The 22,177-nt window shown below is 36.4% G+C and overlaps 3 protein-coding genes across 3 annotated transcripts; all 3 read right to left on the bottom strand.

Moving 5' to 3' along the window:
• Positions 1-6,311: 6,311 nt before the first annotated feature.
• On the bottom strand, positions 6,312-11,173 carry LOC144444545 (uncharacterized). Its single transcript, XM_078133995.1, has 4 exons — positions 11,039-11,173; positions 10,135-10,422; positions 9,103-9,738; positions 6,312-8,320 (listed from the first exon to the last, which is right to left on the bottom strand). Exons 1-4 carry the CDS (start codon positions 11,100-11,102, stop codon positions 7,788-7,790), a joined length of 1,521 nt encoding a protein of 506 aa, XP_077990121.1. The 5' UTR covers positions 11,103-11,173; the 3' UTR covers positions 6,312-7,787.
• A 1,083-nt stretch (positions 11,174-12,256) lies between these two features.
• LOC144444744 (uncharacterized) lies at positions 12,257-16,337 on the bottom strand. The gene is made up of 4 exons (XM_078134269.1): positions 16,216-16,337; positions 14,859-15,140; positions 13,959-14,609; positions 12,257-13,663 (listed from the first exon to the last, which is right to left on the bottom strand). Exons 2-4 carry the CDS (start codon positions 15,136-15,138, stop codon positions 13,155-13,157), a joined length of 1,440 nt encoding a protein of 479 aa, XP_077990395.1. The 5' UTR covers positions 15,139-15,140; positions 16,216-16,337; the 3' UTR covers positions 12,257-13,154.
• A 1,953-nt stretch (positions 16,338-18,290) lies between these two features.
• Positions 18,291-21,447, bottom strand: LOC144445078 (uncharacterized). The gene is made up of 4 exons (XM_078134630.1): positions 21,373-21,447; positions 19,827-20,135; positions 18,849-19,538; positions 18,291-18,577 (listed from the first exon to the last, which is right to left on the bottom strand). The coding sequence occupies exons 2-4, from the start codon at positions 20,131-20,133 to the stop codon at positions 18,345-18,347; spliced, it is 1,230 nt and encodes a 409-aa protein (XP_077990756.1). The 5' UTR covers positions 20,134-20,135; positions 21,373-21,447; the 3' UTR covers positions 18,291-18,344.
• Positions 21,448-22,177: the final 730 nt, after the last annotated feature.

Below are 22,177 nucleotides of genomic sequence, written 5' to 3' on the forward strand. Positions count from 1 at the left end.
GTATGTCGTCATCGAACCTCCACTGTTTGGGATGTCAGATATATTAACAACATAAGAGAATGCTTAAGTACAGGACATTACCATACTAAAGTAGTTAAGCTGTGACCTCTTTATCTAGGTTGTCATTTCAGTATAGACGGTGACCGATCCCAAGGATAGTATTCAAGATTATATGTTTTACAGTTTCATAAAAATATTATTTTTCTCATCAAATCTACGCAGCCATTTTGAAAATGTTTATGATAAATTATTTTCCATAAAATATATGATAGATTGAGTGTATCTTTGTATATATCATATTAGTAGTGATATAAAATTCAAGACATGTTTCACTTTCACTTTTGTTATCCTCCATAGTTTGTCACTTGACACCTAAATACCAATGTGTTACTACTGTCTAATGCCTGCCTTGTCATGCAATTGTAGACTACATGACAACCATATGGGTTATAAAACAATGTAGGTAAGGGAAGTCGGCAAGTCGGACCCGTAACTCCGGGATAAGGATTAATTCTGAGGGCTGAGTTGGTCGGGAACATATCTACTTTCTTCATGTGGTATGACATTCAGCTCTAGCACTAATTACCAAGAATGTATGGCTCCTAAACAATTTATCAAATAAAGCAACTACATTGCAACATTTTGAAAACAGAGCCATTGAAAAATACAATGGAGTACACAATACACAATCGAAATATTGAAACTTTGTGTTTTGATTCATGTATGTTTTGTTTTAAATGTAGTTTACAAACTGTCAACTATATTTGACCATTACACTGAGTTACAGGTAAAATATATTTGTTTACATATTAAGCTGTAAACTGAATGCACAGTCTTTATAATTTTGTTTCTACAAACAAATGTCTGAGCTATAGCAACCATGCCTACTGAAGCCGCCCTAATTTGGCACATTAATTACATCAAACCAAGTGGAATTGAAGCTGATCTACGCGAGGAATTGTCTAATTACCGAAAATCGATCATCATGCAAACGAATCATTAAGAGTGTGAATTATATTAACAAGCCTTATAGGATACATGTATTTTAGTATGTATGTCCCAAACTATATGAAATTAGAAGCTAAGTCTAAAGATATTGTCAACTTACATGTGTACATTTTTAAGATATAGCCTAATTACTGAGAAATTTTCAATTATGAATAAATCAATTGGGTTTACCTAAAATATGATTTTATTACAATTGCCACAGTAGTTTTGGGATATTGTATTCACAGACAGACCGACCGACCGACCGACCGACCGACCGACAGACAGACAGACAGACAGACAGACAGACAGACAGACAGACAGACAGACAGACAGACAGACAGACAGATCCAATCACTTTGTATAAGACTTGTTACCGGAGCAAGTTTATAACGTACAACAAGAGCTAATTTCTTTTTATTGCGACCCCTTTCTTTACTGAATAATACATTTAAAACCCGATATGATTATTATTATCATTATCAATATTGTTCAGTTTTTTTTTCAAACTAAGAATAGTAAGATATGTTACATAAACTAGGTTTGCGAAAAGTTGGCTTCAATATTGAAATTTCAGAATTAAACATGTGCCTAAAGTAAACACCTAACTCATAATTCATTGCTATCATCTTTACTCATATTTGTCTATATAAACGAATTGTTGGAAATATCGACATCTGCACACGTTCATTTTAAGAAGTAGTCTCATCATATCAATATGACTTTTGAAAAACTATGAACACCACCACAAATGAACAATATGAACAAATGCATTGATAAATTAAGGCGCACTAGAGTCTTGCCTTTTTCTTTGCATTAGTTCCTGCATCTCATTATTATCATTACTATACAACGAAATCATCGCATTAACATTGCTATTTATATGTTCTCCAAATATAATGGCAAATACAATGCACAATAGTTAGAGCGCAATATTACATATCTAAACAATGTAGCTGGCCAATTCAATTGCATTTGATTAAACACTGTCATTTAGATGTACAATTGAATTGACACTATTTTAAAAGACGTATGTAACTGCCAGTCTCATTCTTTTTACAACGAAATAACACGTAACTGTCTGATTGAAAATCATACAAGTTTACCAGACATTTAATGATTGAAAGTATAAGTTGTGTTTGTTTGAAATTGAAACTTTACGCTTTTATTAATCTGTATCCTGGTCGCCTTGACCTTAGTGACGTATATAGTCACTTTGTTCCGAGGTTACTATAAAGTCAAATTGGTGGTCGTTGCGTTCATTGTTATTGATGGCTAGGTAGTCGAGTTAACAGTTAACTGAGTGTTGGAAATGTTACCAGTTGTGGTATTAGTTACAGTCGTGGTATTCATTACAGTTGTGGTATTCATTACAGTCGTGGTATTAGTTAAAGTCGTAGTATTTGGTACAGTTGTGGTATTCATTACAGTCGTGGTATTAGTTAAAGTCGTAGTATTTGGTACAGTTGTGGTATTTATTATAGTCGTTGTATTCGGTACAGTCGTGGTATTAGGTGTAGGTAGGGCTGTTGGCAAAGGTGTGGGCATCTCATGTTTTGGTGACCACACTGAAGGATAAATGATTGCTGCCAGGATTAATGTAACAATGACCACTGTCAATGTTCTACACACGCATTTCTTCCACCACAGGGGTATATTCTGACTAGCTGTCATGCACGCCCACTGGATGTACAACTTCAAAGCAGACTTTGGATCGATGACTTCAAGTTTAGAGTTGTTGAAATCTGGATTCTTTCTCTTCCTAAGTCTAGAAACATAGGAGACCATCTCTCTTTTGACATCATCAGCTTTATCACCAGTTACAAGTGGTATTACCCCATCTATCGCATTAATACCAGCCTTTTCTGAATAGTAAACATGAAACATATTATTATTCATTATAATTAAATCATGTGTATTACGTTCAGGTTGTGCCGGTTTGCAGCTTAAAATGAACAAATATTCACGGAATCAAGGTCAAGGCCAAAGTTCAATGTCTCAAAACAAGTTTGGATCTATATGGGGTAGATGCTTGCGTGTAGTCTATGTATTAGTGTTTTTGTGTTATGTTGTAATTCATAATTGTTGACTACAGTGGGTGGCATTGAGTGAAATGTGATATGAGCCCCTGAAATAATACATATGTATTTTTATCTGGTTTTGTATTATATATTGCTACAGAGTGTCTGCAATATGCAAGTAATGACTTAATTTTGATGACCTAACCTGTATGTCCAGGTACAGGAGAATGATCACGGACATAGAAGAAAACTTGCATATTGTAACGTGAAGTTCGACATTTAAAAGAAGTCTCTATGTATTATTGTTTTGAGTTAAGCAGCAATTTAGTGAGTTTTATTACAAACACGGCTGCCATTCAGCAAAAGTGATATGAGCATCAAATGTAAGTAAGTAATTAAGTAAATAAGTAAATAAACCGGCTCCCTGTAGCGTAGTGGTTAGCAGTCGGGAGGTCATGGGTTCGAATCCACTGGAAACAGGGGACTTTTCTGTGACCGACCCAAACCCAGGGTGAGTGTTCTACCGACTCGACGGGTAGGCTGTATCACTCAGCCGTGTCTCACTCACAAGACGAGTGCGAATTTGGGGGACTCGTGACTGGGAAAGCCTTGACAGTTCCACAGCAACGTGATATAGAGCGTGCTACATAGCCCTGTCACGTAGTCCCAAACCCGAATGGATCTCTGTAGCATTTGTGTTTTGAGGAATTCCCAGCATAAATAAATAAATAAATAAATAAATAAACACATACACAAATACATACATACATACATAAAGACAAAGCCATGAAGCTAATGTTCCCATTGCATGTGATAATCGATGTTTGAAAACTAGGTATACGATGGAATAACTAGCTGTGATCTAACATATACAAGGCAAATGAAATGCAGTTCAACCATTCTGGCTAAGCATTTCATCAATAATACGACAACTATTACATATCTGATATAGTTGAATATAAGTTAACATTAGATACCTACAAAATTAACATCAAGGAATTGTACATCAGTATTAATACAACTTTACTTACTAATCTCAGATTTGGCAATCTCTTCATTGTGAAGCAACGTTTTGAAGCATTCTGCACAGTGACAGTGTACGAGTACACGGTCATAGCTATCAATTGGGGCACGTATTCGCTGAATACCAGTTAATCCATACATGGTTCTGGACCTTACATGCCTGATATTACTGAGTTGAATCTTCAGCGAATCTTCGATTTCGGCGTTTCCACCTTCGCACACGTTAAGGACCCCTATACTGTTATTATAGTCAACCGTTATCAATACTGTAGTCTTGCCTGTTTGTAGGTATTCATACTGCGATTCATTTCCACTCTCATCGCACCCCTTTTTAATCAGAAGAGGGTTTTCACTCATCGTTGCAGCTACCAGTCCCCCATTACCCCTCTCCTCGCCGATGACAAGAATACGTGTACTGCATTCGACGTCAGGGAGGTTTTCAACGGATTTCATAAAAGATTTGATCTTTCCCCTTTGGAATGTGTTTAGGTCATGCCAAAAAGTGAGACATCTGCCCTTCTGTGCCATGTTGTAAGCGTACAGGTCGTTGAATTTCCACACATTAAACCATTTCTCAGCGACATGTCTATTTAGGTCAATCTCTTTAGAAGTTTCATCTCCATATATCAAAATTAATACAGCTCCTGCATCCACCTTTACCCAACTTTTACCATACCTATGATCCACCTTCCAATCATCTTTGTCGACGTTCCCAAATCATCTCTACAAGCTTTATCTCAGTTGGAGAGACATGGTCAAATGTTTCACACACTGACAATTGGTGTTGCAAACGAACGAGAATTCTAAACTTAGGTGCAATGCTTTCACTTTTAAAGTTGAAAGAAGAAAACGTATCACTGAATGTAACCAATTGCAAACACTTGATTTTTTAATAATTCTCATATGTGTTTAATGGATGTTTGATATGAATATTTTTATTTATCTGTTCGTGTTTTTTTAAACTATTTCTTCCACAAAGTGACCATACACGATGTCTTCAAAACATTTTGAATATATTTTATTCATGCAAATCAAACAATTCCTTACACATTTCAAACAAACAAAAAGATTAAAACAAAAAAACCATCGAATGTAATCTTACCAAACCAGAGTCCCTATCGGGATTCAATTAGGTGACACAAGGTTTAGTCAAACACAAAACGGTTTATTTCTAGTCACAGCGAAGTAAAATGTAGACATTTCATGTGGGTGAGCGCTATCAATGTTTATATTTTGGTCATGTGAGATTTAAAACTAATATATTCTCCCGCCGAATCGAAACTGCAGTCTTTCCGGTTTGGTAGTACCTAAATAAACATACAGGGAAATTGTTTTAAAAAACAACAATAATACAAAAAAATGCTTGTTTAAAATTCGTCTTTATTACGCTAAACAACAAACAATATCGCAAGACCAAAGTCATACATTGGTTTTTTTTTGGTATGGAGGGGGGGGGGGGGGAGGTTCCATGACACAATTTACATGTTTCATCATCCATTACAACTCTAACATGTTTTCGACATTTAATGCAAATTAAATGCCTAGTTTTCTCACAATTCTTCTCGAGCCACATCATAGGTTACTATATGTTTGCTGATAGCATGCCAGACCACGTACTCGCCGTCCTAATGCTAACATACATGTGCTGACATGTATGTCAACATGATGTGAGAACTTAAAATGAAAGCAGTAAACTTTCCTATGGCGTAGGTGCCATGTTGATTTTACAGATTGTTTTCCAGACCTATGCATTATACTTCTAAAGAGTCTTATCGTGACTTATCGGGGCTTTTTTCTCGAGTGATTAAGTTACAATACTGGCCATCGCCTCACCAATTTCAAACAATGTATGTATGTATGTATGTATGTATGTATGTATGTATGTATGTATGTATGTATGTATGTATGTATGTATGTATGTATGTATGTGTGAATGTATGTCTCTATGTGTGTGTGTATGTATGTATGTATATATGTATGTATGTGTGTATGTATGTATGTATGTGTGTGTGTATGTATGTATGTATGTATGTATGTATGTATGTATGTATGTATGTATGTGTGTGTCTGTGTGTGTGTGTCTGTCTGTCTGTCTGTCTGTCTGTCTGACAATGACAACGTACACTGTATGTGATTATGCTGGTCAACTCACCAGTGTGACCTACTACCGACACAAATAGAAAATAATCGATAGAACTGCTTTGTTCAAGCGTTGACCACAAACTTAAACAAAGCTCATCATCATTTACGAATTCAGATATTGATGACCTTCAACCCCTTTTGGCAATGTGACGTAACCCTTTATAAAATAAATTGGAACATTTTTATAAAGTTCAAAATTGTATCTTTTGTCGGCAAAAAAAAGGGTAACCTGTAAAATTATTAATATTTCTGCGACTGAATCAGTGTAACCCGAACAAAAAACCCACAGATACAAATGGTGTGCATTACTGCCAAATCCTTGTACACGCTACAATTGTGTACAAACAATATGGCAGTTAGCAAAGCAGCTACTGGTTATCACTGTGACAGTGCAATAATTGGTGGGTGACGTTTCTGTTGGTGGATGAGGTATAGTATGGCGATATGAGCAGTAACAATATTTGTCTGTAGCCCTCCCTTTCCTTAAGGATGTTGGACTTATTTCGACCGAGTGCTTGAAAGAAATGAATTCTCTCTATCGTATTGTATTGTTCGCCATATAAAATCTAGAGCATATTATACTTTCACTTTCGTCGGCTCGAGTGTTATTGGTTGTGTCTGTTTTACTACTATGCATTTATTACTATGCATATCGTTATTCTACTCCAATTGTTTTAATTTTCAGTTTGAAAAAAAAGAAAGATACAAGACTACCCTTGGATGTTGGATAGCTTTCTCACGTCGCTGTCAACTAAAAAAGCCATGTTATCCCTGTTTGTGAACACTTTAATCCCTGCCATGTCAGCCTAGGGCAGTAGTAAATACACCAAGATCAGTTTCCCCTCTGACCTCTCTATATGTTGTCATTCACAGTATTCAGTCATCTGTTTCTGTACAGGTGACAGTTTGAGACCGGAAATAGTATGTCGTCATCGAAACTCCAATGTTTGGGATGCCAGATATATTAACAACGTAAGTGAATGCTTAAGTACAGGACATTACCATACTAAGTAGTCCAAAAACAAAGCCTGTTACCAAGTTTTTTTTAATTTTAATGAGTTATTTGCATAATTAGTGATTCCCTTACGGGAGGCATTCAGTTTAAATCTGGTTTTAATTTTCCTCAGTTCTTTACACCATTTATTGGTGTACAGTTATCCAACATATGTAATCTGTGGTAAATAGAAAACGTATATTTATATGTCCTTCAACTGTAACGTATTTGTGCTTTCAAAGAAAATGCATAGTAGTTAGAGCTCAATATTATTACATATCCAAATGTTGTAGCTGGCCAATCCGTTGCATTGTATCACACCTTTCCATTTAAATCTACTACAATTGATTTGATACACTATTTAGATGTACGTAACTTCCAGGCTCTTGTTTAGATCAAAATAACAGGTAAATGTTTGATTGAAAATCATAAGTGTACCAGACATTTTAAGACTGAAAGTGAAAGTTGTGTAGAAGTTTTTATTATGCTGTATCCTGGTGTACCTCGTGACCTTAGCGATTTATAAAGACACTTTGTTCCGAGGTCTTCACTCTAAAGTCAAATCGGTGGTCGTTGTGTACAGTGTTGTTGATAGCTCATGTAGTCGAGTTATCAGTCAACTAAGTGTTGGAAATGCTAGCAATCGTGATATTGCTAGCAGTCGTGGTATTGCTAGCAGTCGTGGTATTGCTAGCAGCAGTGGTATGGCTAGCAGTCATGGTATGGCTAGCAGCAGTGGTATGGCTAGCAGCCGTGGTATGGCTAGCAGTCGTGGTATTCATTACAGTCGTGGTATTCATTATAGGTGTTCCTGTTGGTATCGGTGTGGACTTCTCATTTTCTGCTGACACGCGTACGGCTATATAAATGATAAATGCTGCCAAGATCAACATAGCAATGACCGTAATCGTCCACAGCACGTATTTCTTCCACCTTGGGAGTATTTTCGGACTAGCCGTCATACATGCCCACTGGATGTACAGTTTCAGAGAAGACGATGGATCGATGTCTTCAAGTTCAGAGGTGTTGAGATCTGGATTCTTTCTCCTCCTAAGTCTAGAAACATAGAAGACCATCTCTCTCTTGACATCGTCAGCTTTATCACCAGTTACAACTGGAATCACCCCATCTATCGCATTAATACCAGCTTTTTCTGAATAGTAAACACAGAACATATTATTAATGTGACATGAGCACCAATAATTAATGCATGTGTATGTATGTTTATCTGGTTCTGTTGTATCTATAGACATGATGTAAAAGAAATCAGCCACATGCAATTGCTACAAGGAGCATGCAATATGAAAGTAATTGGTTAATTTTGATGGTCTAACCTGTATGTCAAGGTAGAGGAGAAAGGTCACTGACACACAAGAAAATCTGCATGTGATTACATGGGGTTACACACTTAAAACGAGTCTCTGTATTACAGGCTTTTGAGTTTATGCAGCAATATTTTGAGTTTATAATTACAACAAATATGGCTGTCATTCAGTAAAAACGATTATACGAGCACCAAATTTAAGTAAGCAAATCGGTAAGTAAGTAAATGAGTAATAAAAACAAACAAACATAACAAACAAACAAACAAATAAACAAATAAATAAATAAATGAATAAATAAATAAATAAATAAATAAATAAATATTTCCCATTAGATGTGAAATAATATATACAATATAACATTCAAATGTTTGATAAATATATGTACAATGGAATTAATAACTGTGATCTAACATATACCAAGCAAATGAAATGGAGTCAAACAATTCCATCAGTGACTAAACATTTCATCAATAATACAATAACTATCATATATCTCATACATTTGAAAGCAAGTTAAAATTGGCCATCTACAAGCTTTAACATCTGGACCACAATATGTTACTTTGATATTTCAGGAATAGCACATCAGTATTAATATAACTTTACTTACTAATCTCAGATTTGGCAATCTCTTCATTGTGAAGCAACGTTTTGAAGCATTCTGCACAGTGACAATGTACGAGTACACGGTCATAGCTATCCATTGAGGAAGGCCTTCGTTGAATTCCAGTTGATCCATACATAGTACTGGACCTTGCATGCTTGAGATTTCTGAGTTGAGTCTTCAGTGACTCTTCGATTTCGGCGTTTTCATCTTCGCACACGTTAAGGACCCCTATACTGTTATTATAGTCAACCGTTATCAACACTGTAGTCTTGCCTGTCTGTAGATATTCATACTGCGATTCATTTCCACTCTCATCGCACCCCTTTTTAATCAGAAGAGGGTTTTCACTCATCGTTGCAGCTATCAGTCCCCCATTACCCCTCTCCTCGCCGATGACAAGAATACGTGTACTGCGTTCGATGTCAGGAATGTTTTCAACAGATTTCATAAAAGATTTGATCTTTCCCCTTTGGCATGTGTTTAAATCATGCCAAAACGTGAGACATCTGCCCTTCTGTGCCATGTTGTAAGCGTACAGGTCGTTGAATTTCCACACATTAAACCATTTCTCAGCGACATGTCTATTTAGGTCAATCTCTTTAGAAGATTCATCTCCATATATCAAAATTAATACAGCTCCTGCAATAAGAACATTACGTCATTTCAAGACAGAATGCAGACAATACATATTTCTCCAGTGTCTCGTAGAATTTACCTACCTTTCTGTACATCAAATTTTGAGATTTGACGTATCCCCAATCTCCATTCCTTCCTTACCTTACTCCAGTATCCAATCCTCTTCCTCTTCTCTACTGCATTGCACAATACTGTGATATACTCTACTGTACTAAACAACTGTAATGTGCACTACTCTATGCCACAATGTGTATCTAAATTTAATACAATTTAATATTATTCCCTAAGCTATCTGATCAATTGTAATTGTAGTTAGTCAAGTATGTACACAAGTTCAACAAACTCACAGTAGTTTTGATAAAATAGGTGCTAATTTGGGAATTCTATTTACACACTTACCTTTAGGAACAGCCGTCTCATTTTCCAGTTTCTGTATTTCTTCAGTATGGTCAACATTTCTGTCACCTCTCTCGGGGTTTATCAGTGTCCTTGTTTGTCTCGCATCAATGACAATTACAGGTACAAGTCCACGTCCTTGCTTCTCCTGATGTCGTATGGCGTTGTAGTGCACGACATCAATGTCTTTGTCGTCATCGAACAAATTTGCCAGTAAATCAAACACTGCGTCGGCGGCTTTTCGAAATGACTCGAGCTTTGTGTAGATACAGATCGTCTGCTTTGCCATAGCTAAATGTATAACGAAGATAAGTAAATTTAGAAGATATTCAGAAGTAGGGCAATCGCGTCACAATTTAAAGACACGTCCTACTTGGAAGACGACATGACTGTTTATCGTGGTACATTATCATTGGCATTGCCATTCTTTTTTTTTGACTCAATCAAGCGCAACGTTGTCATCTAAAACATATTCAACTTGTGGAATATTTAATTTCAATTGCTTGTTTTTGCAAACTGAACAGATCTATTGAAAAAATTCGTCTTGAACAGTTCAAGATTTGTTAATATTAATCATTTATTAATATTAATCAACTAATCAATAATCAATCATCTTAATCACATACACCTCGTTCAAAACTCATGACATTAGTATTATTATTTTAAATCCCTGAATGTCTGAATACGTTATAGACGTTCCTAATAACAATGCACAGCTGTTCCTGTTTCCCAACTTTTAAATATTATCACCCAAAGCTTGACAAACCCACGATCTCCTTTGTTTGTAAATGGAACTTTAGACCAAACATTGTCAAAAACACAATACAGCCCTTGGACAGTTATATGTTCATGTTTACGCCATGTACTTAATTTTGAAACAAACTGAAAAAAGGCGTCATGGCCATACCTCTGTTCGCTGCAGTCTCCGAGTTCGTCAGTAGTTTGATTGACTCACGTCTTTCACCACTCATGACGGATAATGTTCAGATAAGCGCGGCTCCCCAACTGTAGTGGAAGTAATGGCTGCCACGTAAAGTAGTAAGTATATATTTGAAGTGTCTGTCACTTTCCACGAAGTATGTGTCATTTGAATAGTTTGCGCATGCGTTGAATAATATTCACTGATATCACCCTCTACTGTAGTTACACTGCTTTCATATACAAAAACACTGAACAATGACTGTCTTTCATCACCTTTCAGTTATGCATGACTTCATCCCTTAACCTGCGTTAAGAACGCAAACAAGCATAATGTCACCTATATATTGGTGCCGACAACAGAGTACAACTCAAGTAGTCTTCAATAGCACCACTATTGATAAATCAGTAATAGTGATGACAAAATTGAAACTATCACAAATAATGGTCACATCTACATGTAATACTTAATAACATATGTAATAACCGTCGTATGCTAATTCATTCAATTCAATTTAAATACGCCACCCCGTTTATCAGACACAGCGAAAATGTTGGCCTAGATACAGGGTGTTATCAAAGGTATTTCTTACTGTTCTCGTGTTTTGATTGCTTTATTTCATCAAAACCTATGGTGTACAAAGAACAGTGTGTTTGAATTTATATCCAGCATAACTGACATTAGACCTGCGTTTTATTTTGCATCCGATTCTCTGTAATTCATCACGTCCATATTTTTACACAGTAACCCTACAATGTACCTACGAACTTTGACCTCGTTGTATGTGTGAGTGAGTGGTGATGAATTGTCTGCGAACTTTACACTCGAGACAGGCTATTCTTAAGTTGCTAATATACTTCCTGCAATGTATCGTTGACCTGTTAACCTATCGAACCATTCATTAATTCGTCATTGGCCTGATGGCTCTCCAACCTCAATTTTTTTTCGACAAACAATATATATCTGCAAAACAAACAAACAAACAAACAAACAAACAAACAAACAAACAAACAAACAAACAAATAGTAGGTATATACCCAGACCCCTTATGTTATAGGGGTCTGAGGTATATATGCATGTACATACAGAACACTACGATTTACTTGTAAATAAAATCTAACCACATGAAAACGACAGTTTTGGTAATTAGTAAGCTTCACGTGGTATACGTAGAATAAAATAATGCATAGACATGACAATTGCTCGTTTATCTATTTCTTTATTGGAAGATTATGTATTGTATGTATTACACACCACATCCCTATTGGGTAAAATCCGTCTCTGGTTCCTATGCTACTGTATTTTGTAGAATTTCCATACCACAAAGTTTAAAACAATTATTGGTTTGGTGTCAATTTACAACAGCTATGCCATTAGTATACAGAGTATATAGCCCAAAATATTTCTTATTGTAAAGCGGTCATCAAAAATCTTCAGCTGGGGTGGTCCTAATGACTGAAAATCTGACCATAACATATCCTACTAAATATATTCTGAAACTCAAAACTATTAAAATTGACAAATATTTCTCCATGTTTAGCTACCCCAAAAGACATTGGTTTGCTTGACACAGTCGGATTATTACGTCACTAACCTGACTTACTGAGCAAAAATGCATTTACAAATCTTAGAAACAATCTAAATAAGCTTTCTGTGTTAAAAGATTCAGGTATTCAGACGTGCTATGTTACCTTTACCTTTTGACTAGTTTCTTTTGATTAGTTTCTATGGCACGAAAATGTAACAATTACAATATGTATTTATTCTTTCGAAAATGTCACTAAAAAGTTACATTACATCTGCCTCTACTCTGCCTCTATTTATCAACGTGGTATAAGCAGAATGTATAAGCCTAAGTGAAATCAAAATCAAACTACTCTAATATAAGGTTCATGTTAATGCAAGACACCAAGTTTCTTTTGACGTTGTTGCAGGATCAGCTGTTGTTCCCATGCCTGACAAATTCCTACACTGAATGACGCCATCGATCATCAATGTAGTCACGTGAACGGCCGCTTTGAGTTCAATCAATAACTGTTACAATTAATGCGCAGTATACTAAAATTGTAAGGAGACGAGGATTGATTTTTACTCTGCTGCAAAATTACCCTTTAGACCTATCAGGCCTTTCCTTTGGCGAGTTAGGAAATTGTTTGTCATCAGGTATGTTCGGCTTATGTGGTATATTGACACCACCTGGTGATTTTACAGATTCAAATGTTGGCTTAGCAATATCATCTGGTATCGGAGGCTCCTTAACCGGTGGTTGAACGGGTGGTCTCATAAACCACACATAAACTACTATAGCGGCGGTAACAAAAAGAATAATCTTTACAGTCACAATATTTGCGCGTATCAGAGAATATGTAGAGTATATCCATTCTAGCCAGCGAAGTACATCTTTCTTCTTGGATACCATGAACAATGCGAACCAGAAATAAAATAAGACACTCCTATCCTCGACCAGTTTGCTTTCACTTTTGTCAAGATAATCTGTGCCTCTGATGTCACTGATAACATTCCTCATTTCACCTCTGACTGCTTCATAATCATGTCCTCCATGTATACGTAGATAGGGTATTACGTCACCAAGTAGGGTAAGGCCTAGAGTATCTACATAGACAAAAATACACACACTCAAAAAGAAATTAAGAGTAAGGTAATCTTAGTGTATATTCTGAATCAAGCTGTACATGAAAGAAAGCAAAAGGGCAAAAAGCAACCCCTAAACACGACATAAATGTTAGATAAGTTAGATAGCTGGTGAGCCGAATATCCATGACTTGCAATTGGTATGCTTGATACAAAAGCTCGTATATTGGGATGACTGCTTTAAGGCTGACATCCTCAAAGTACCACATGGGAGAGAGGTATGTATAAATAAGCTTGGAAATTATTTTATACTCACCAAGCTCGCCTTTTACTATTGCCGTAATTTCTGGCTTGTACTTGGACACAGCCGTGAAGCATTTCTCACAATGGCAGGATACTAGCACTCTGTCCATTGAGTCCTGGCTTTGCCCGAAACAGTTGTCACCCTTGTTACTAAGTCCATGTAGTTTGAACATCTCTGTCGATAGTTGTCGTTTCATCGATTTCAGTGGATCTTGTGTTTCACACACCTGTATCGGTGGGAATCTGGCAACGACGTGTCGCTTTATCTTTGGTTTTGTAGATTTTCCCGATTTGTGCTTGAAATCTAAGTACGTGTATTCTTGCACATCCATACCATTAACCTGCCTACGTTCTATATCTGTTCTCGTAAACGGATAACGGCTAACAGAATCATCAATTGTCGCGTCTTGACTACCGAGCTGCAAGAAGTTTCCATCACTTCTCGCAATTGGCACCAATGGAACCATGTTGATGTACTCACGAATTCTGAAAGTCTGACTGGTATTAAATTTGTCCCATATACTGAAGCACCGTCCCTTATGTGCTAAATCGTATGCCAGTCTGTCATTGAAGTTCCAGATCGTCAACCAACTTTTGGCTATCAGTCTGTTGTCTTCAAGTTGTTTCGACCCCTCGTCTCCATATACAGCAACTAATATTGAACCTGAACGAACAATAAAAAGTGAGGTTATGAACTGCAACGACAAAACCTATCAGCACAGTATTGTTGTATGTCTAGGTATTACCGATATATGAATGTAAAATTTCTTTATTTAAGGCAACGTTAAACACATAACAAACTTTGAACCCTGTACGGAAAATAACATGTATCTCCAAGGGCACCTAAAGGCACCTGTTCTGTCATTTACTTGGCATTTTTCTACACGATGAAGGAATATTGATCTAGAGTTACCTGCTGGCTTTGTAATTTCTGATAACATGTCTAGTTCAGCCCAATGGTCGACATTTGGATCCCTTCGGTCTGGAGTCAGTAATGTACGTGTTTGTCTAGCATCGATGACTACGACAGCTGTAGTGCAGCCAGTATGACGATACTGTTCATGAGCACTGCTATAATTTTCAATTGCGATGTTGTCGGGCAATATTTCTTTCAGTAAAGATTTAACTTTGTCTCCAGCTCCCCGAAAAGATTCGAGTTTATGATAGACTAGCACTTTCTGTGTTGTCGCCATATCTATACAAAGGAGAGATTAATTAAAATAATTTTTGATGATCAGTATAGCAAACGTTGTGTATGTCAGGGGTGAGATCAATAGCTCAATGAAGTAGGTATAGGATAACACAAACTAAATTCTTTTAGTTAGGTATCGGACCCCACCACACCCCGTTATAACTGGTCAAATTTATCATTGTTTGAGACAGCACAATCAATTTCAAATTAGTATGTTTGTATTAGTATGTAGTAATAGGAATACAAGGCTAGCATGTAATAAAGAAAATGACACTCTTTTCTTTTAGAACCATGCATTTACTAATTAAGAGCAAAAATTCTTCCATATTAAAATCGATTTGACGAAGTTTTTTTGAAATATTTTGAAATATTTAGAAATAATTGTAGGTACAAAAGATGTTCCCATAAACGTGAAATCGGTTTTGCTGGATTAGAACTAAAATGGTGCAACCCCTATCCTTAATTTAAAAGAACTTAAAAAAATAACAATGTATCCTACAATTAACTATTGATCTCGCCCATAAAATGTTAAATTCCTGCCTTGAAATTGAGACATTAAATGCACCCGGTTTAATTGAACATCGCTATCTAATGCACACAACAGGGACAACAAGTGCATGAGCATGATATATCCAGTACATGTGTTATGTGTGAGTTATCGTCTACTCGAAACAAAATTGTAACCACTATACTGAATTACCTACAACTTATAATTTACTGCAGCCATGCAGTAGGTCCCCCGTACTTCACCCCTCCTTTGTCCGCCTTAAACTACATGTATGGTTTCACCTCAGATAGTATGCAAAGTTGAAGAGGAACATTATTGTCCAGTACTGTGTGCAGATAGTTTTTGCACCAACATGGCGACTTCGGAGACTAGTATATAGCTATGAGCTTACTATGGGTACTTCCCGCTTTTACAATGCAGTACACACATGTAATATGATTGAAACGAAAGTAGCATTCACACAGTATATGCATTCATACTACAGCCCAATTCCTCAGCAACTACAGCAAATGCACCTGTTCATCGTCAAGTTCAACCAGTATATGTTTAAAATACAATCATGTAGGTTACCTGCAATGTCACTGTTTCCAAGTCCCACGAGACGCCTGAAGTACGTAGTTGTCGTCGCTGTGTAAATCGAGCTGAGCGTAGACTATAGTTCGATTCAGTCGACTCAGCTAGCCGAGGTTAAGGTTCACTCCAATGCAGCATGATCACGTGATCAAACTATTGAGGTCAGTTAAGTTCACTAGGCGTACCAAACCAGTTAACTCAACCTCATTGAGTTGTAGCAATACTCGTCGTCATGGGTATTTCAAATGACTAAAGTTTAATTCAACCCTCTATGCTATACTGAGTCCAAACTTTAGTAACTGTGATCTAGAATGGCCACCATTTACTATAATTCCTTCTCAACTCATGTTTTCTTCGAAATCAGATGATGGAATCATACTCGAAATAGGTCAATCACCCCTTTTCATGACTTTCAGAGACCAGGTCTTCTTCAATTCATTTTGCTTCTATAAAACAAAATTACTTCAGTAAAATGTCTAATAATGTATGTTCTATGGTGATTACAATATTGGATTTTGATGCTTAGCTAGTAAATGGTTTTGGACACCATTTTGAACTACAGACGGTATGAATCCCTCACCGATGACACATCTGTGCAGAAGGGATACAGAATAAATACAGAGGGAATGAAATATTCTATAATGAGCGTTCCACATTTCAATATATATATACGGTAATTCGACTTTATCCACCTTTACCCAACTTTTACCACACCTATGATCCATCTTACCATCATCTTTGTCGACATTCCCAAATCCTCTGTTCATGTTTTATCTCAGTTGGAGAGACATGGTCAAATGTTTCACACGGTGACAGTTATTGTTGAAAACGGGAGATCTAGACTTAGGTGCAATGCTTTCCTTTTTAAAGTTGAAAGAAGAAAAAGTATCACTGAATGTAACCAAACACTTGATTTTTTAATATTTTTCATATGTATTTAATGGATGTTTTATTTGAATTTTTTTATTCATCTGTTCGTGTTTTTTTCAAAAATATTTATACAACAAAGTGACCATACAAGATGTCTTTAAAACATTCGTATATATTTTATTCTTGCAAATCAAAGAATACATTGTACACTTTCCAACTATACAGTCACCCAAACCATTGAATGTAAACATACCAAACCAGAGTCACTATCGTGTTTCAATTAGGTGAACCAAGGATTAGTCAAACACAGAACGGTTTATTTGTAGTCACAGCGAAATAAAATGTACACATTTTATGTGGGTGAGCGCTATCAGTGTTTATATTTAGGTTATGTGATATTTAAAACTAATGTATTCTCCCGCCTAATCGAAACTCTAGCCGTTCTGGTTTGGTAGTACCTAAATAAACACACAGAGAAATGGTTTAAAAAACAACAATAATACAAAAAAATGCTCATTTGAAATTCGTCTTTGTTACACTAAACAACAAACAATATCGCAAGACCAAAGTCATACGTTGGCTTTTTTTGGTATGGAGGGGGGGGGGGGGGGGTTCCATGGCACAATTTGCATGATTCACCATCCATTACAACTCTAACAAGTTTTTTGATATTTAATGCAAATTTTAATGCTTAGCCACATCATAGGTTACTATGTTTGCTGACAGCATGCCACACCGCGTACTCGCCGTCCTAATGCTAACATACATGTGCTGACATGTATGTCAACATGATGTGAGACCTTAAAACGAAAGCAGTAAACAACTTAACTAAAAGGCTTTCCTATGGCTTAAGTGCCATGTTGACTTTTAAAGACTGTTTTACAGAACAATGCATTATACTACTAAAGAGTCAAGTGACTTATCGGAGCTTTTTTCTCGAGTGATTAAGTTAAAATATTGGCCATCGCTTCACCAATTTCAAACAATGTATGTATGTATGTATGTATGTATGTATGTATGTATGTATGTATGTGTATGTGTATGTGTGTGTGTGTGTGTGTGTGTTAGCGTGCAGGTTCATGCATGCACATACATATTACTTAGGAATTCAAAACAGATTACTCCAATTGTTGAGACATTTAGAGAGTCAAGATGCACATCAAACACAAAGTCTTAGTTATCATTCCTAAGAGTAATGCTACCATGTAATATGTATTGATATCAAAGTTGGCAGATATGTCTGCATAAGAGACTTGTCAACGTCGATGTGTGTATAATCTTTTGATTGCATAGCCTGCAACCACACCCATGCCCGCTATTAATATAACGGTAATCCATCGGGGTGTTGTCGGAGTTACGGTAATCAATCGGGGTGTTGTCGGAGTTGGTACGTGAAGGGTTGTTACTGGTTCCATTCCAGATACGTTACCAAACATCACATGTACAGGTATCTTAGTAGGTGTAACAAACTTGAGGTGAATTTCTGGTTCTGTTGAAACAAATGAAAAAATCTGTTACCTTAAGAAAACATATCAAACACATCCACAGATACATACCCATTCACCTAACCATCCTCCCCCTCCCTTCGTCCATTTTTATACATACACCCTTCCACACATCTATCCCTCCGTCCATATGTACGTACATACATGATATAAATATACACATTATACTGTACAATGGATATGTTTGTGTTTTGTGAAATAGACAGTTTCTTGGCTCTAGTCATAAATGTACATGTTAAATGGCTATTGACATACCTTGTGTACTATCAAAGTTGAGGACATCTTTATCTTTATCGTCAGAGTGAACATCATCTCTCTGCAAGAACTTGAAGTGGGACTTGAGCATATCAAGAGTGAGCCCAACCTCGAGTTCAAGTTTTTTAACACACTTATCACAGTGGGCAAAGTATAATATCTCCTTTACATCTCCAGAGTCTTCCCTTACAATTTCAATTATTGGTAATTGCTTGACATGACGTTCAATTGTGTGTTTGATGGGTTCATAGGAATGGCATACTTGTATGTCTTGAATGGTAGATACATGGTGCATTCGTAGAATAGCTTTGTGTTTGTGTCGGTTGTCATAATCGAAACATCGTGTAGTGTATGCCATGACTTTTACATCACCTAGATCTGTAGTATTCATGTGTACATCATCATAGATGAGATAATCCATCTTTCCACCAATGACAAGTTTATTAAGTGTCTCGGTTACCAGCCCATAAGGTATATTATCTCTGTCAGTTTTAAGATATTCACGAATCGTTCTCCTCTGCTTCTCATTGAATGTATCCCAAATAGAAAAGCATCTTTCCTTGTCAGCGAGATCATGGCATACAGTGGTATCGTTAAATTTCCATATAGTTATCCAGTTTTTTGCCACTAGTTTACGCTCGTCTAAGGCTTTTGACCACTCGTCACCGTATATGACTACCAGTACTGAGCCTGCAAGTGTAAACAGAAATCATGTTGTTGTTGTTGTTGTTGTTGTTGTTGTTTTAGAAAAAAACCCACAATATTGTTATTTATAAAGCATGTATTAATGTAATATCTGTACTAAATTTCAAACAAATAACAGAACAACATGACAAGAATTTTCTCAGATCATTAATATACCGGTATTGCTTGTAAAGATGGATAGTGTCACTTTGTTTGAGGATTGACTATGTAATTATGTTGTTATCTCAATTAATGGAAATGTAAAGCCATAGGACCGAAAACCAATTTAATTACCTTGCGGTTTTGTGTATTTACTACACAGCATGTGTAATTCATCCCAGTGGTCGACATTCTTGTCTCTTCGTTCTGGTGTTATCAGAGTTCTGGTTTGTCTTGCATCGATCACAACAACTGCCGTGACTGACTTGTATAACTTGTACAGATCATCACTGGTATTCGATTGCTGGAATGGTTCTACTTTAAAAGTGTCGGTTTCACTGTCATTCAGCATTTTCCCAAGTTCTTTACGGACATTATCGGCAGCTCCATGAAATGATGCTAGCTTTGAAAAGACGAGAACGTTTCGATCATGAGACGACATATCTGTAAATAAAATCACACATTATAAATTTATAATCATTGTACAATATTGACTTTGGTTCAGAATGATACAAAGTGTATATGACACGACAAGTATTATACATATAAGGGCAAGAGTGTAACGCCATGTCAGATGATTATACATCCTGTTTACTTTTTATCATTCAGACATCTTATTGCACATATCCCAAAAAGACTATATATATGATGATTTTATATATATATATATATATATATATATATATATATATATATATATATATATATATATATATATATATATATATATATATATATATATATATAGTTTTGGTAGTACTGGAACTCTTTCTTGGTTGTAACTCGGAGTTTCACGCATTGCGCGATCATCAGACAACTATTGCTCTCTGCCCCTGCGGTATAGAGCACTGTCTTCACTGTCTTAGCAGATTGATACTCACCGAGTATATGTACATATACTTTTCTTTTCTTTTTTCTTTTCTTTTTTTTTTTTGGGGGGGGGGGGGGTTGTTACCGTTAATTTAGTTGAGTTGTGATGATTGGGGTAAAGTGACGGTTAGAGTTTTTAATGGATATAATAATTTATTTATTTTCATTGTTATGAGATCAATTCGAGTGGTTTTCCTCAGAGGTTTCTTCCAGCTCTTCAATCAAACATGAAATTCGTACAGCGGAAAGGGTGGGAGTACCAGTATACAGCGCTTTCCATATCCATACATATCTACACGTGTTAATACTATGTATACAACGCATGACAGTGTATGTATTATAATTGGTTAAGTAGTTCAAACTGGTATGAATAATCAATTTTCCAAATAAAAAGGTGTAGTGACTACAATATATAAACCCAACTCGCTAGACACATGTGAATGTGCTAGCCTTGAGTACGGGCTATTTCGCATTCAAACAATTGAACCTTGACCCTTCGATAAAAGCGTCGATTAAACTGTTGTCAAGAACAGTTTAACCCGGAAGTTTAAGGGCTTCTCACATACCCCATGTATACATGCAGACATAACCTTATGAAAAATAACAGTTTGGGATAACAGTTTAGCTTGCAATGACAGTCTAAATTCGCCTACCTGTAGACGTGCAGGAGTAACGCTACAACACTACTTCCGCCGCTGTCCTAACAGACGGGCGAACATTCACAAAATCAAAACGTAAGTTAGATAGCTGAAATAGATTCGTAGCGTTAATCCTACATGCCTAAGAATAAGCAAAGTTTAAGAATACTCACCGGTAGGTTGTACTTGTAGGTAGGTTGGCAGAGGGGTTACAATAATAGAAGTTGGCACAGTTGATTGTGAGTACGATTCATGTATAGACTTTGCTTATGACCCGGGGATGTTCCATTCTTACAAAAGGGGGTGACCCACTTTTCATCCATAGAAGTAAACTTGGAATCAATAGCGTTTTGCTCAATTTTAAGTCGCAGGTCGGCGTATAGAAAATGAGATGGGGTCGTCAAATTACCTATTCTATCTCATGAGTAATTATTGAGATCAAAATTTGATACTATTTTGTAATTGATTTCATATAGCCACACTCACCTGTTTATATTGACCGTGGATGTATAAGGGATCCATTATACTTCCATGCACTGACCATGGCGATTACTGTCTTGACACCACAGAGACCAACGTCGTATATCTAGTTGATGAGTAAACACACACGCAGACACATACATACATACATACATACATACATACATACATACATACATGCATGTACGCACGCACGCACGCATGCATGCATATATACATACATACATACATACATACATACATACATACATACATACATACATAGAGACAGACAGACACAGACAGACAGACAGACAGACAGATAGACAGACAGACAGACAGACAGACAGACAGAGACAGACAGACATACATACACGAAGACAGACAAACAAACGGATGAACACAAACAAATAAACAAACAAACAGACACACAGACACACAGACTGACAGACAGACAGACAGACAGACAGACAGACAGACAGACAGACAGACAGACAGACTCATCAGAGACAGGTACAC

The sequence above is a fragment of the Glandiceps talaboti genome, chromosome 13 (assembly GCF_964340395.1).
Source record: "Glandiceps talaboti chromosome 13, keGlaTala1.1, whole genome shotgun sequence".
NCBI classification, from domain to species: domain Eukaryota; kingdom Metazoa; phylum Hemichordata; class Enteropneusta; family Spengelidae; genus Glandiceps; species Glandiceps talaboti.

Bases quoted from the DNA above. Each gene is read 5' to 3' on its own strand.
- LOC144444545 (XM_078133995.1), bottom strand. From the start codon at position 11,102: ATGAGTGGTGAAAGACGTGAGTCAATCAAACTACTGACGAACTCGGAG. The intron at 9,739-10,134 runs GTAAGTGTGTAA...TTCTTATTGCAG, and splicing joins TGAGACGGCTGTTCCTAAAG to GAGCTGTATTAATTTTGATA. The intron at 8,321-9,102 runs GTAAGTAAAGTT...TTTACTATTCAG, and splicing joins GATTGCCAAATCTGAGATTA to AAAAAGCTGGTATTAATGCG.
- LOC144445078 (XM_078134630.1), bottom strand. From the start codon at position 20,133: ATGTCGTCTCATGATCGAAACGTTCTCGTCTTTTCAAAGCTAGCATCA. The intron at 19,539-19,826 runs GTAATTAAATTG...TTACACTTGCAG, and splicing joins TAAATACACAAAACCGCAAG to GCTCAGTACTGGTAGTCATA. The intron at 18,578-18,848 runs GTATGTCAATAG...TTGTTTCAACAG, and splicing joins CAACTTTGATAGTACACAAG to AACCAGAAATTCACCTCAAG.
- LOC144444744 (XM_078134269.1), bottom strand. From the start codon at position 15,138: ATGGCGACAACACAGAAAGTGCTAGTCTATCATAAACTCGAATCTTTT. The intron at 14,610-14,858 runs GTAACTCTAGAT...TTGTTCGTTCAG, and splicing joins AGAAATTACAAAGCCAGCAG to GTTCAATATTAGTTGCTGTA. The intron at 13,664-13,958 runs GTGAGTATAAAA...TTGTCTATGTAG, and splicing joins AATAGTAAAAGGCGAGCTTG to ATACTCTAGGCCTTACCCTA.